The sequence below is a fragment of the Canis lupus genome, chromosome 20 (genome assembly GCF_048164855.1).
Source record: "Canis lupus baileyi chromosome 20, mCanLup2.hap1, whole genome shotgun sequence".
Classification (NCBI taxonomy): domain Eukaryota; kingdom Metazoa; phylum Chordata; class Mammalia; order Carnivora; family Canidae; genus Canis; species Canis lupus.
In genome coordinates this window covers 27,762,439-27,777,793 of record NC_132857.1, presented here as the reverse complement: position 1 = coordinate 27,777,793, position 15,355 = coordinate 27,762,439, and the positions used below count along the sequence as shown (strand labels likewise).

Here is a 15,355-nt window from a genome sequence, read left to right as displayed (position 1 = left end):
GTGTGCAAAATAAATTTCAGACTCTGAGAAATCAATTTTCCATTTCTGTTTTTATTGATAGATTGGCTGGGTATAGAATTCTATATTGGAAGTCATTTAGAAGTTTTGTTACTAGGTTAGGATGGTTCTGCCCCTTGGTAGGCAGGTTGAGACCATACCAGGTGGGTTGCCTCTGAGGTCATCTTTATTTGTATAAATAGGGAGATCGTGGGGAATAATTTCCAAAGCCATGACTGTCCCAGTAGGGGTAAGCTGGCTCCTTCTTTAGGGTTTGGGATGAATATTCCCCAAACCAGGGACTTTTGCATTGTAATGAAGCTGAGGATGTGGAGCAAGTTTTGATTTTTCTCAGGGGGTGTCATCTATCATCCTCAATTGTTTCTTTTTCTGTTCCAGCAATTTGTTAGTTTCTAAACAGTAAAATTGCCTGTAGAACCTTTTAGGAGTTTCCTGAGTTCAGTAGGTCAGTCCTGAGTTCAGGTGGTCAAGGGTGGCAGTTTGAAAGGCCTTGCTTCTTGGAATTTTGGTTTCTGTTGTGAATATTGAGAAATCTGAACTTAGATCTGATTTTTCTTTTCCAGAATTATTCATGATCTTTTCTTTGACCCTAGTAATCCAAAATTTCACACTGCTCTTCCTTTAAAAAAAAAAAAAATCTCTGTACTATTAGGTGGTTAGTGGTCTTCAAATCTGGAAATTAATTTTCTTTGATTTTGGGAAGTTTGCCTGAATTATTTCTTTGCCTCATTCCTTCTGCTTTCTCTCTTTTGTTTTTCTGGAATTCTTCAGTTTTAAGGTATTGCATCTCCTCGGCTAGTTTGACCAATTAAAAAAAATTCCCCCCCCCCCTATTTTCAATTCTTTTATATTTTTAAACTTTCTGGGAAAGATATTCAAGCCTTTTGGTTGACATTTTTCCTTTAGTTGTCAAATCTTTAATTTCTAAGGGATATTGTATTTAGATTCTTTTTATAGTGTTCTCTTACCTTTTGAATTATCAGTGGTGTGTGTGTATATTTTTTTCTCTCTTGCATCATCTGTTTTCTCTTAAGTTCACTTTCTTTTTGTCTTGGTTTCTTGCTTTAATGTTAGAGGCTTTCCTTACGTGTTTGGTGTGGTGATCTGCTCTTATTGAAGAGAATGGGCAGTAAAGAGCTGGTGGGAAGCCTTTAGGATGAGGCTTTTTGACTGTAGGCTTTCCTAGGTTGCCCCAGTGTTAGTATCCTGAAACTTCTCTTCTTTAGCTGTTCAGTCTCCAGAAAAGGATCTTCTGCCTGGAGGGTGAAGTCTGTCTGCCTGGGTGGTAGAAGCCCAGTAGGAAGAACATTAGGGAACTTATACTCAGTCCCCTGTTTTCATTATGGGATCCCTGCCCTCTTTGGGTTTCCCAAGTTCCAGGTTCTATCCTTCACTCTTTCCAGGGAATGAGCTTCCATTTTTTCTGGAGTAGAGGGAGTCATGACAGCAGTCACCTTGCTGCATGAAATCAGCAGGGGAGTCTGAGGGCTCTTATCTATAAAAAGCTGTCCACCAGAACTCATTTTTTAACTTAGTTATTACCCCCTTGTACATGTGTTCTTTGTGCTGTCAATCTTGATTGAGTCTTTTAAGGAGTTCCATAAGATAACTTGTGGTTTTAGTTGGCCTTTTCCACTATTGGCCTGGCATTTAGCTTTCTTAGGGTTGCTAAAACAGTTGCTATTCATGCAGCTCCTTTCTACCTTCTAAAATTAATTACCCTTTTTCTTTTTTGTTCTGTTTATTGTTTTGGATTTATGACTTTATAAAAGTCCCTTTTTAAAAAACTGACATTTTGGGATGCCTGGGTGCTTCAGTGGTTGAGCATCTGCCTTCAGCTCAGGTTGTGATCCCGGGGTCCTGGGATCAAGTCCTGTATTGGATTCCTTACAGGGAGCCTACTTCTCCCTCTGCCTGTGTCTCTGCCTCTCTCTGTGTCTCTCATGAATGAATAAATAAAATCTTTCCCCCCCAAAATACAAAAAAAAACAAAAAAACCCTGACATTTCAACAGAGTTTCAGGAGGGAAAAAAAGAAATGCTTGTGTTCAGTCTAATATCTTTACCCCAGATTTTTAAGATGTTTGCATATGAGATATTAACTAATAGATCGGAGGATAAGGAAACCAAATTTATCTCAGATGTTTACTAAATTGAAGAAACCTTATTGATAATTTTTATTTACCTTTTTTTAGGGCTTTTTTCCCCCACAAGAGAATAAAACACTAAATCACATAAACTGTAGTATTTCCTGGATTCTTTTTTTTTCATATTGTATTAAAGTATAAAATATGAAAGTATAAAACACTCAAAAATGTACACAAACCCTAAATCTTTAGTGTGATGAATTTTCACAAAGTGAACTTCAGTCTGTTACCAGCACTCAGATCTTGAAATAAATATGAGTTGTATTTATCAGTTCAGAATCAGTACTTCTTACAGTCAGAGGATGACTGGGCTTGGGTGTGAGTGGACCTGGACATGGAGTTTTTCTTTCCCATGTAAGAAATTTCCAGTTCTGAATTGATGTAACTCTCCAGTTTTCCCTTATTTTACTTGGCAGTTTAAGCCTTACAGGGAAAGAAGCAAAAGCTGTGGCTTCCTCATCGTTTTATGCTTCACTCATTGCAATATTGGACCTTAAAGTTTACTTCTCTTAGTTTGCTGATGACTGAGAAATGAAGGAAGTTCAGCAGTCCCTGTCTTCTTCCTCTTAGCACTGCGAGAACTGAGTTCTGTTTAGTATCTGAGTAATTTCTTCCCTTTGCTGTGTGGATTAACTCCCTGTGGTGCGGAATATGAATAGTAGTCTCGGTTTCCTTGGAAGGAGAGTAATTAAATGGAAAGAAGTCAACAGAAGCTACAGCATGACATCCAAGCAGTGTGTTGGATGGGTCAGGCAGGTCTGAAGGGCTGTAGGGACTGCAGTCACCTGTGTGCCATGGCAGCCATGGTCTCAGGGAGTAGAGCTGGTCTTGGAGAGTTAGGTTGCATGTAGGTGCTATCCTCAGGGCAGCAACTCAGTTTCTTAGTGTGCATTAGTTTGAAGGTTTAAGGGAGCTGTGGGGGTTTGAAACCATTTTAGATTAGATCCCTGGAGTTCATCAAGAAGGCCCAGCTGTTAGTGACTGCTGCTACCACCTTGGTGTCACAAGCAGGGAAAAGTAATAGAAGTCCTCTTTTATGAAAAGTGACCCTCAGCGCTTGGCTTATTTAACCAATCTCCCTCTTCCTCCTTCCCCCAACATTATAGGAAACCATTCTATTAATCATAGTTGGAAGGAAGAAGGGAAGAGAGGTATATTTCTCATGAACCAGCAGTTTCATTACCATGAAATAAATGCTAAGAAGGGTCTTTGGGAGTACATAAAAGGAAATCTTATCCCAGCTTCAGGATTTTCTATAATACAAGGGTGCAGCATTTGTACATGAAATCAGAAATATGGAAGTTTTTGTTAAACATTCTCTTGCTGCTTAACAATTTTTTTTTTTTTTTTTAATATTTCAGTATTTCAAGGGAACTTTAGGATTACAGCCTGGAGATAGTGCACTGTTCATCAATGGACTTCATATTGATTTAGATACACAGGATATATTCAGGTATGGATAATATTCTCTGGAAATGTTCTATAATGTTAGCTCCTTATAACATGTTCAAATTGTTTTTCTTACTTGATGTGACATGTGTAAAGCCTAATGGCTTACTAGGTGCAGTGAGAGCACTTTAGGTAGGTTCAGGACTGGGATGGGCATGATGATACTGTCATTTATCATAATGGACATTGAGGGCCCAAGTGTCTTTAGAGGATGCCTTTGAATATCTAGAGGGACGCTTGGGTGGCACAGTTAAGTAGCTGACTATTGGTTTTAGCTCAGGTGGTAATCTCTGGACTGTAATCTTAGGGCTGTGAGATTGAGGCCCACGTGGAGTATGCTTGGGTTTCTCCCTTTGCCTCTCTCCTCTTCCCTCCCTCTCTGTCTGTCTCTCTCTCTCCTTTGTCTCTCAAATGGATAAATCTTTTAAAAAAAAAAAAGTATTTCTTTTTTGTGTTGTTAAAATGTGGTTCAGGACTAACTTGCTCTTAGTTGGCTTCATGAATTTACAAGGAGGGGTGTGGATTGTTAGGTAGAATTCAAATTTTTGTCCATAGAATTAAGATCGACAGACTTGACACTGTGGCTTTGTAATAGTAAAAACGAAAGTTATTGCTAATCCTTCAGAAGAACGAGTTCTCTCACAGTAGGATATTTTTTACATTATTTTAATTGAGCTTTTATGTTCTCCTACTTTTCAGAGTTAGTAAAATGGGTATGGATACTTTAAAAAATTGCCCAGGTCTGTTTTTTTTTTTTTTTTTAAAGTAAAAAATAGACGCATGTCTCTTTAATTTTTCAGAGTTTACAACTGAGTGCTTTGCTCATTTAAACAATTTTAGATGATACACAGGTAAAAGAACTAAGAAAAGTAAAGTCTTCATCCTGATTTCTTTTCTTTTCTTTTCTTTTTTTTTTTTTTTTTATGATAGAGAGAGAGAGAGAGAGGCAGAGACATAGGCAGAGGGAGAAGCAGGCTCCATGCACCGGAAGCCTGATGTGGAATTTGATCCCAGGTCTCCAGGATCGCGCCCTGGGCTAAAGGCAGGCGCTAAACCGCTGCGCCACCCAGGGATCCCCCTTCATCCTGATTTCTTACTTCTTCCTCCTCCATATCTCTTCTACTTTTCCTAGCAAATCTCTTCGTTGGGTATAAATTCCTCCATACCTTTTACTGTGGTTGTAAGTGTGTGTACTTTGTTAATTGACACTGATGTTGTAATTTACGTTAAATCTACGTAATGTATTCTTTGAGATAAATTTTAAATTATGAGATAGTTGTAGATTTATGTGCAGTTGTAAGAAATAATAGAGAGGTTACCATAGTGTTTTTTAAAAACATGCAGTATAAAATTCAGGTGAGGATTATATAATTCTCAAACTGGGTGTTTATATTTAGAGATAATTTTATATCTGGTAGATAACATTGATAAGTATAAATAAGAAGCAAGTCCTATCTACTTGGTTCTACATATTTTGACAAGATGAAGCAAGGGGAAGAACTCCTTTTTTTTTTTTTTATTTGAACAGAACATTGTGTTTGAACTGATAAATTTTTTCATGGTGAGGTTTTTTTAAATAAAGTTTTTTCTTCTAAATACCTTTTTTCCTCCCCAGTCTGTTTGATGTATTGAGGAATGAAGCTCGGGTAATGGAGGGTCTGCATAGATTGGGAATAGAAGGCCTTTCTCTGCATAATGTTTTGAAGCTGAACATCCAGCCCTCTGAGGCTGACTATGCTGTAGACATCCGGAGTCCTGCTATTTCAGTAGGTATTCTGTTGGGGTGTCCAAGGAGCGTTCTAGCCAGGCATTTTATTATGGTTTTCTCACTTGTCTTTTGTGAGAAGTAAATTATTTTTCCCATCCCTTACTTACATTATTGGCATCAAACAGTGATTTAGAACAACTGCTTATGTGGGACTTTGTATATAAGATAAAGTAGTCTCTTAAATCCTCCAAAAAGTTAAACTATTATATTTAATTTGGTTACGACAGTGATTTTTACAGTTTTGTTTCCCCCTAGAATTCAGCTTGAGTGTCTTTTGGGAAAAAGAATGCTAAGTTTGTATTTTCTCATTTGCATACAAGTTCTGTGTGATTATTGTGTATATATTTTTTGGCCAATCCTTCTTTAAAAGAACTTTGATTATTTTGTATTTAGAGGTCTTTCCTATGTGATTCTTCTTAAAATCATTTCAAGTCTTACTGTTATTTTTGGTAATTTCACTAATAGTAACTAAAGTGTATGCCCCATGTTGTGCTTTTTTTCCTAGTGGATCAACAACTTGGAGGTTGACAGCAGATATAATTCATGGCCTTCTAGTCTACAAGAGTTGCTTCGACCCACCTTTCCTGGTGTTATCCGGCAGATAAGGAAAAACTTGCATAACATGGTGAGTAAAATTCCTTATTGTCTGGCAATGTGCTGTTTCTCCCTTGCCTTCTTCCCTGCCTTTCAGGCAAATCTAGACTGTTCATTTCTCCCCTGTAGTAGCTGCTTCTTCCACCACTATGACCACTAAATATGTTCTTCTACCTCCATATTCAAACTGAAAGGGTTTTAAAATGTATTGATCATGTTTAAGGCTGTGAGATGTCACAGTAGCAATACTGCCTCCATCAAGTCATAAAAAATGTTCCTCATCCTTAACCTGAAAGTTCAGATCGTATTGTTTTAGTTTTTTTTTTTTAAGATTTATTTATTTATTTTAGGGAGAGAGAGAGAGAGAGAGAGAGTGTGTGTGCATGCAGGCAAGAATGGGGAGAGACAGGGGGAGAGGGACGGAGAGAAAATCTTTTTTTTTTTTTTTTTGGAGAGAGAATCTTAAGTGGATTCTGCACTGAGTGTGGAGACTGATGTGGGGCTTAATCTTAAGACCCTGAGAGCACAACCTGAGCTAAATCAAGAATCTGACACTTCAGTGACTGTGCCGCCCAGGCACCCTTTGTTTTATTTAAAGATATTTTTACTCAGAAGATGAATATGCCGCTATTCTTTTCCTTTAATATCTTAATTTCTAAAATTTCAATACATCTTTCTGTGAGCTCCTACTTGTTAGAGAGAGGAGAGGTTTTTAGTTGGCCTTCTTTTCTGCCTCTCGTTTCTTCTTTTTCCACCATTTGCTCTTAGAGATTGGGGGCAGGTCATCTTCCCCGGAGCTTGCAAGCGAAACTATCCTCTATACTTGCCTCACTCTTGAAACTACTTCTTTTCATTCCCAGTCAGTATTTCATTCTTTCTCTTATTATGTTTCTGAAGTTTATTAAATGAGATTATAAATGTATTTAATGCACATTATGAAGTGTTAATACATGATAGTTCTATTGTGGTCTAAAAATTGAATTCTGAATGAGTTCTTAATTAAAAGATGCTTAGAAATGAATACACAAGAAAGGTAATCTCTGTTTTCAAAGGTAAGAGAGTTAATAAAACCTGGGTTTTGTTAGGTGTCATAAAAGTATGGGTGTTGATAATCTGGAACACAGTTCCCATGTTATTAGCAGAACACCATGGAAAATGAGTTCGCTTTTCAGTACCATATTCTCTGAACATTAAGGAGGGAAACTGCTGTTTGTGTAACTCCTTTTTTATGTGGTTCAAGAGTCACTGGGAAAAGATTACCTTTAAGTACAAAGCGTAACAGCATTTTTATTGGCCCTGTGATATTTGAATAAATTTCATTTTATGTGTTCCCTTTTCCTTTCCCCTTCACAGGTTTTCATCGTTGATCCTCCTCATGAGACCACAGCAGAGTTGATTAACACAGCTGAGATGTTCCTCAGTAATCATATACCATTAAGGTAACACTGGTATTATTGTATGCTATAAACCTAATTAGCTGAGGTTTTGTTTGTCATTCTTAAGTGCAAGTCTGCTGCTATTAGATAAATAATAGTTGGATCGGGGATCCCTGGGTGGCTCAGCGGTTTAGCACCTGCCTTTGGCCCAGGGTGTGATCCTGGAGACCTGGGATCGAGTCCCACATCGGGCTTCCTGCATGGAGCCTGCTTCTCCTTCTGCCCGTGTCTCTGCCTCTCTCTCCCTCTCTCTGTGTGTATATCACGAATAAATAAAAAATCTTAAAAAAAAAATAATAGTTGGATCATTAATGGCAGTTGTATCTTTTGTTTAAGTATGAAGCAGTATCTTTTGAGTTAGAAAATTTGATTCTCAATGAATAAAAACTTAACACCACTGAATTATTAATAAATAGCCCATGTAAAAATAGTTAGACCAGCTTGCTTCCCAGTGGATGGGAATTTTCCTAGGTAAGCATCAACATCGCAAAGCCTATTTCCCCTTCCAGTGAAGATAAAGAGCTCTGCCAACAGCTTCTTTAGACTGTTAAAGACCAGGTGTACATGCTGCTTTTTGTAGATGCAGACACACTTGTTTTATTTGCGTTGCCAAATCTACCAACAGAGTACTTGATTGGCTGGATTTTTCACTGTGCCTTTTAAGAACTGTGTTTTAATGCTTTATGTATGTGTATTAAGATATTTTCATGAATAATGTCAACAGAAAATTTGAATTCTTAGAAAACGTGAAAATAGAGAAGAAGAAAAGGCTAGTCAACAAATGTTGTGTGTGTTCTGTACCCAGCCAGCACTGAGCTAAATGCTGTGGATAGTATCTAAGCTGTATTCCTACCTCCTTGGAAAAAATACTGTATGTGATTTCGTTCACTTAAAGATACTTGATCAGGTGCTAGGTTATGTCCTAGCTTTATAATTTCAGGGAAACCAAAGATTATAAACGAAGGTTATTTGGGCGAGACAAAGGTTTTATGGAACAGTTGGATATTAGTTAAGCTTTGAAGAAAATAGAGGGTTTTTATTGATGGAAAAGCAGAGATTTTTTTTAGTGAAATTTTTCATGTGAAATATAAATATCCCCTCGTTTGATGGAGGACTAAACTACTGGATTGCAGCCAGAGCTCTATTTTGATTAAAAGGGAAATAAAAGAACATCGAAGAAGTTGGCCCACGGTACACAGTGGGCACTAAATGTTTATTGAGTTGTATTGAGGGATAAGAAGAGGGAATATAGTTTTCATATTGCAAAGTAGGTGAGAAGACCCTTAACTCATGGTAGTAGAGAGGTGTGTTGGCATCATTGATGGAGCCCCAAGGCAGACTGGCATCTCCTTTAGTCTTTGTTTCTGTTGCTGTGGGGTTGACGGGCTGAGGAGAGGGGACAAATCCGTGGTACTTGATGAGAGACTGGGCCTGAAAGAAAAAGAAGTCTGAATTTTGAGGCCTACCTAACAGAAAAACTGATGCCCTTTCTAGAAATTAGAAACTTGGAAAGGGGAATTCCTTTGTGAGGAGATGCTTAGCTCTTATATCTGTTTTCATAAGAGTAACATTTAGGTCATTTGTGCCCGGAGCCTACTCCTATGATTTCTGTTACGAGTGGGATTTTAAAAAAGAAACACAATTTTCATCTATAAACAAACCCTCTTGCTACCACCATGTACATATACATACACTGTACACATATCTCAGGAGAGCATGATGTTGGTTATGTATCTTTTTGTATTTTCTTCTTCTATTTTTAAGCTTTACCTTTGTCTAATTAATAGACCGTATTTTTTTAGAGCAATGTTAATTACCTGGTATTGATACATTATTAACTAATGTTTGTACCTTACATTAGGGTTCATTGTTTGCATTGTATATTCTGTGGTTTTTGACAGATGTGCAATGACATGTTTCCACCAGCACACAATCCTATGGAATAGTTCCACTATCCTCCACATCCCTTGTGCCTCATCTGTTTGTCCTTCCCTCTCAACCACTGGCAACCAGTGGTCTCTTTAACTGTCTCCCTTGTTTTGCTGTTTCCAGACAATATGAGTTTCTAGGCTCATGATATTTATATCTTCATTAGATGGGCTTTTTTTTTTTTTCATTTAGCAGTATGCTTTTAAGGTTTGTCTATGTCTTCTTGTGACTTGATAGACCATTTTATCGCCAAATAATATTCCATTATATAGATGTACTCCAGTGTTTTGTTTTGTTTTTAAATCCAGTCACCTATAGACAGACATCTTGGTTGCTTCCAGGTTTGGGCAATTTATAAAGTTGCTGTAAACATCCATGTATAGGGATCCCTGGGTGGCGCAACGGTTTGGCGCCTGCCTTTGGCCCAGGGCGCGATCCTGGAGACCCAGGATCGAATCCCACATCAGGCTCCCGGTGCATGGAGCCTGCTTCTCCCTCTGCCTATGTCTCTGCCTCTCTCTCTCTCTCTGTGACTATCATAAATAAATAAAAATTAAAAAAAAAAAAATTAAAAAAAAAAAAACAAAAAAAACATCCATGTATAGGTTTTTGTATGGACATAAGTTTTTAGCTCATTTGGGTATATACCAAGGGGCACAATTGCTTTATCTTATGGTAAAAGGTAAATTTTTTTTTTTGATTTTATGTATTTATTTATGAGAGACACAGAAGGAGAGAGACATTGGCAGAGGGAGAAGCAGGTTCCCTGCAGGGAGCCCGATGTGAGACTTGATCCTGAGACTCCAGGACCACACCCTGAACCAAAGGCAGACACTCAACTGCTGGGCCCCCAGGCATCCCAAGTGTTTTGTTTTAAAAGAAACTACCACACTGTTTTCCAATGTGGTTGGGCTATTTTGCATTCTTGCCAGCAATGAATAAGAGTTCTTGTTGCTCAACATACTCTCTAGAATTTGATGTTGTCAGTGTTTTGGATTTTAGCTATTCTAATAGTTCTGTAGTGAAATCTCATTGTGGTTTTAATTTGAAATTCCCTAATTACATGATGTTGAGCATCTTTTTTTGACAACTCTGCCTTGTTTGCTGAGGTACCAGTTCAGATCTTTTGCCCATCCTAAAATTTTGTTGAGTTTGAAGAGTTCTTTGTACATTTTGGGTATCTGCCCTTTATCAGATAGGATTTTTGCCAATCTGTGGCTTGTCTTCATTCCCTTAATGATGTCTTTCACAAAGCAGAAGCCCTAATTTCTTTCTTTCTTTTTTTTAGAAGCCCTAATTTCAATGAAGCTTAGCTCATCTTTTTTTTTTTTTGGTCATGGATCATGTTTTTGCTGTTAGATCCAGTAAATCATTGCCCAACCCACGATCACCTAAATTTTCTGTGTTCCTTTCTCTAGGAATTTTATAGTTCTGTGTTTTACATTGATGTTTATGATCCATTTTGAGTTAATTTTTTGTGAGAGATACAAGGTCTCTGCCTAGATTTTTTTTTTTTTTTTGCATTGTGGTTGTCCAGTTACAACATCATTTGTTAAAAAGACTGTCCTTTATCAATTGAATTGGTTTTGCTTCAGTATGTAGGCTAGTGACTTCTGTATTGGCCAGTGCAAGTTTTTGCTTTTATTTGGCTTTTTTTGTTTGTGTGTGTGCGTGTGTGCATGTTAGTTTGTAGATGTGTAATGGTATGGTATCTTATTGTGGTTCATTCTTTTAATATGTAATAAACATTAATCTCGGTTGTAGCTTTTTGCCAACAGGTAATATAATGATTTTCATGTTTTCCATTTACCAATGATTTTCATCTTGCCTATGTTAAATAACCCCCTTTTTAAATATATTTTCACATTCTGAAAATGTTCACTTCCCCTAAGTTTTGTTTAAAAACAAAATCCCCATCTAAAACTATAGTGAAACCCTTCATTTCAGTAAAGGCCTTATTTCACCATGTGGAACCAGTGTGCTTTAACAGTTGCAAAGTCTAAACCACCTTTGGGAACCTGATTTTCTCTTCTTTGAGTGATGAATGCCTTTGCCAACCGTGTTAGAGTAGGATGTGAACTGTGCTTTTCAGAAGAGGAAGTTTTCAGTAGAGGAAGTTACAATATGTGAGTGGGATACAGGAATGCCATTCCTTTTAACCAGTTGCGTTTTTGAGATAAGTTCTTTTTCTTCTTTTTGCCCTTCCCCTTCTCCCTCAGAATTGGTTTAATCTTTGTGGTTAATGACTCTGAAGATGTTGATGGGATGCAAGATGCTGGAGTGGCTATTCTGAGAGCATATAATTATGTTGCTCAAGAAGTGGATGATTATCATGCCTTCCAAACTCTGATACATGTATGTTTTCAATCAAAATGGTGAATAATTTTCTTAATTTAACTTTAAGAAACAGTATGAGTTAAAAGGATCTTATATTTCTATAAAGAGAAAAAGCTTGATAAATTCTCTCAACTTTTGTGTTTTATATTTAAGGAGTTGCTTTTACTGATTCACTGATGTTAGTAATAGATTGCTGTGATTTCAGCTAAGATTCCTTAGGAGCCCTACTAATATATCTTAGTCTTCTGCCTTTTGGTGATTTGAAATCACTAATTTTTTTTGGTAAATGTAATGTTCTCTTCTTGTTTAAAAAAATGTTTGCTTTTATCCCCTTTAAGGTCTTTATGATATTTTAATTCAATTTAATATTCAAATTATAAATTCTTATTGTCTGTTTTCTCTATATCTTTTGCCTTGGGAACTGAAATGCTCTAAGTTTTAAATATACTTAAGATATTTGTTCAAGTTCAAACAAGGAAGTCTGGTGTTTTCTTTTTTTCTATTTTTGAATATAAAAAATTTATAAGTAACAGTTGTTTTGCTTACAGATTAATGGTAATTATTAGAAAACCATCTTTAAAGCAGTTGATTTTCACCACTTTTTAAAAAATTTATAAACATGTCAGCCTGCTGTTTATTATGTTTGTTATGTTTATTGTTTAGAAATTCAGTCTGGGGCATTTTTTTATTAGTTAAAATGTTCATTTATTTATTTGGCTAACATCTATTAAAGACTTACATTTGCCAGGCCTGCTACAAGCTGCAAGGAATACAAAGAAGAGTAAAATTTTCCCCCTGTTCTCAAAGACTTTGCTGTCTGGTGGGAGAGATGTCTGTGCAGGTGGTTAATGCAGTGTGGGAACCACAGCCAACTATGGCAACATCAAGACCTCATTCCACTAGGGATGGCATTGTTTTGGAGTGGGAAGTTGTCCCAACTGAGTGTAGGAGGGAAAACAGAAGTCAGTTGAGCAATGGCTACAAATCAGAGGTAGTGATTCCCTGTTGTCCATTTGGCTTGAGCAGAGCTGAGAGGGGAACCTAGTCATCAAGGCCATCAGCCAGGCAACGAGTGTCCAGTTTGCAGAAGTTAAACTCCAGTTAAAAGCATTCTGATGCATGTATGGAGGCAGATCTAACACAGAGTAAAGGTGGTGGCAGTGATAGTTTGTGAGCTCTTGTTGGGATCTCTGTGAGAGAGACGATGGTGAATTGCGGTTAGCAATAGAACTAGGGAGAAAGAAAGAAGTTCAGAAGAAGCTGCTGAGGATGTGTTTTAAAGTCTGCTTTTTAAAGTTGGTCCACCACCCTGATAGCTGTGTATATGAAGGAAAGGATAATACGAGTTTTCATTTTTTAAAATCTTTAATTGCAACAAGAAAAAACATTGTATGTGGATTGTAAAATTTTTAAAAATAATATTAAAGTGTATTGATTTAAAATTTCTCATTCTCTGCCTTCCCAAATCCTGCTCCTTAAAGGCAGACACTATTAGAAGGTTGTCTTATGTCCTTCTAGGTGTTTAACTGTATGTATACAGAGACAGTTGTGTTATTTGGTTTATATCTGCTGTTTTAAAAACAAGGATTTTGCTATACGTATAACTTTTTCTCCCCTAAACATCATGGCCATGAGTTTTTTTTTTTTTTTTTTTTTTTAAGATTTTATTTATTTGTTCCTGAGAGATACAGACAGACATAGGCGGAGGGAGAAGCAGGCTCCCTGTGGGGAGCCCGATATGGGACTTGATCCCAGGACCTGTGGATCACGACCTGAACCAAAGGCAGATGCTCAACCACTGAGCCACCTAGGCGCCTCAAGGCCATGAGTTCTTATTTCAATGATTATATAAAGGCAGTCAGATTTTTAAAAAAATCAACACGTTTTTGCATTTGAGACTTAAATATGAGTATGAACTAATTGGGTCGTTTTAAGAATATGTAGTTTCAGGCAGCCCTGGTAGCTTAGCGGTTTAGCGCTGCCTTCAGCCCAGGGCATGATCCTGGAGACCTGGGATCGAGTCCCATGTCAGGCTCCCTGCATGGAGCCTGCTTCTCCCTCGGCCTGTGTCTCTGCCTGTGTCTCTGTCTCTCTGTATCTCTCTCTCTCTCTCTTTGTCTCTCATAAAGTCTTAAAAAAAAAAAAGAATATGTAGTTTCTAATATAAGAAGATACCTTAAGGAAGTATATAAAAAAGGGAGAATTGCTAACATGTTCCATTTTACCTTTCGAGAAAAATAGCCATGTTTTCACTTTACATTCAGAAATCTTTTGTAATAAACATTCTGAAATTTGGATTTAAAAGTATATTTGGTTACTTGATTTTTCTTTCTTCAGATATATAACAAAGTAAGGACTGGAGAAAAAGTAAAAGTTGAACATGTGGTCAGTGTCCTGGAAAAGAAGTATCCATATGTTGAAGTGAATAGCATTTTGGGGATTGACTCTGCTTATGACCAGAACCGGAAGGTGAGAAATTCTTTGGCAGTTCTCATTGGCCTGCAACACTATACTTTCCTTACCTCCCCTTTCTAGGGAGTTGTTATTAATAAAGATAGTGGTGGTTCAAGTATTTAGGTACCTAGCATTTAACTTAGAAACCAGGTTACTTTTCTGTGTTTATGAATGCAGTTTATATTTCAATTTTGTGAAGAAACTACTGATTTTTGGCTGGCATATTAACTGTTAAATTGAAAAACAAATTTTCTTCTTCACAGGTGCAGTGGTAGTACTTGTATGATGTATGTTCCACATAAAAGCTATTAGAAGTGTATGATGTATGACTTATCATATTGATGTATATCATTTATTTAGTTGTGTAGTCTAAAGATAAAAATATATTAAGAAACATAATAAGCAGAATGGGAAAGGGTGGTAATAAGGATATAGGGAAACATTTAAAATTTTTACTTAAAGATAATACTTTATTTTGTGAAACATTAAATACAGTTAAAAGGAACTTTATCTATTGCAAGCAGGAACAATGTAGTTGGTTTATTGAAAATAAATGTTCAGGCAAAGGATCTAAATACATTTCTGAGACATTTTAATTTAAAATAATAAAAATGTATTTATGAATTCTTTTTTTACTTTTAAGTGAAGGACATATTTCTTGCTGGTTCAGTCTTGCTATACTGGTTTTAGAAATGTATCCATTTCTTCTTGGTTTTCCAGTTTGTTGGTGTATAAATTCTTCATAGAAGTCTCATGATCCTTTGCATTTCTGTGGTGTCAGTTGTAATGTCTCCTGTTTTATTTCTTTTTTTAAAATTTATTTTTATTTTACGTTCATTTTTATTTAAGTTCGATTTGCTGACGTATAGTCTAACACGCAGTGCTCATTCCATCAGGTGCCCTCCTCAGTGCCTGTCACCAAGTTACCCCATTCCCCCCACCCACCTCCCCTTCCACAACCCTTTGTTTGTTTCTCAGAGTTAGGAGTCTATCACGGTTTGTCTCCCTCTCTAATTTTTCCCACTCAGTTCCCCTCCTTTCCCTTATAATCCCTTTCACTATTTCTTATATTCCACATATGAGTGAAATCATATGATTGTCCTTCTCAGATTGATTTATTGCACTCAGCATATTACCCTTCAGTTCCATCCACATCCAAGTAAATGGTGGGTATTCATTCGTCCTTTCTCATGGCTAATATTCCGTTGTATATATAGACCACAT

At 36.9% G+C, this 15,355-nt stretch overlaps 1 protein-coding gene across 6 annotated transcripts in view; it reads left to right on the top strand.

The window, feature by feature from the left end:
• Window positions 1–15,355, top strand: part of UGGT1 (UDP-glucose glycoprotein glucosyltransferase 1) — a 123,096-nt gene that overhangs the window by 32,444 nt on the left and 75,297 nt on the right. For all 6 annotated transcript variants that reach the window (XR_012013038.1, XM_072788689.1, XM_072788688.1 and 3 more), the window contains 6 exons: window positions 3,526–3,617; window positions 5,229–5,379; window positions 5,887–6,006; window positions 7,329–7,414; window positions 11,560–11,695; window positions 14,015–14,146. Coding sequence is in view for 5 of the 6 variants with exons in the window: in XM_072788689.1 (XP_072644790.1) it covers window positions 3,526–3,617; window positions 5,229–5,379; window positions 5,887–6,006; window positions 7,329–7,414; window positions 11,560–11,695; window positions 14,015–14,146 (717 nt within the window). In the remaining variant the exon portion in view is untranslated. The remainder of the gene's footprint in view (window positions 1–3,525; window positions 3,618–5,228; window positions 5,380–5,886; window positions 6,007–7,328; window positions 7,415–11,559; window positions 11,696–14,014; window positions 14,147–15,355) is intronic.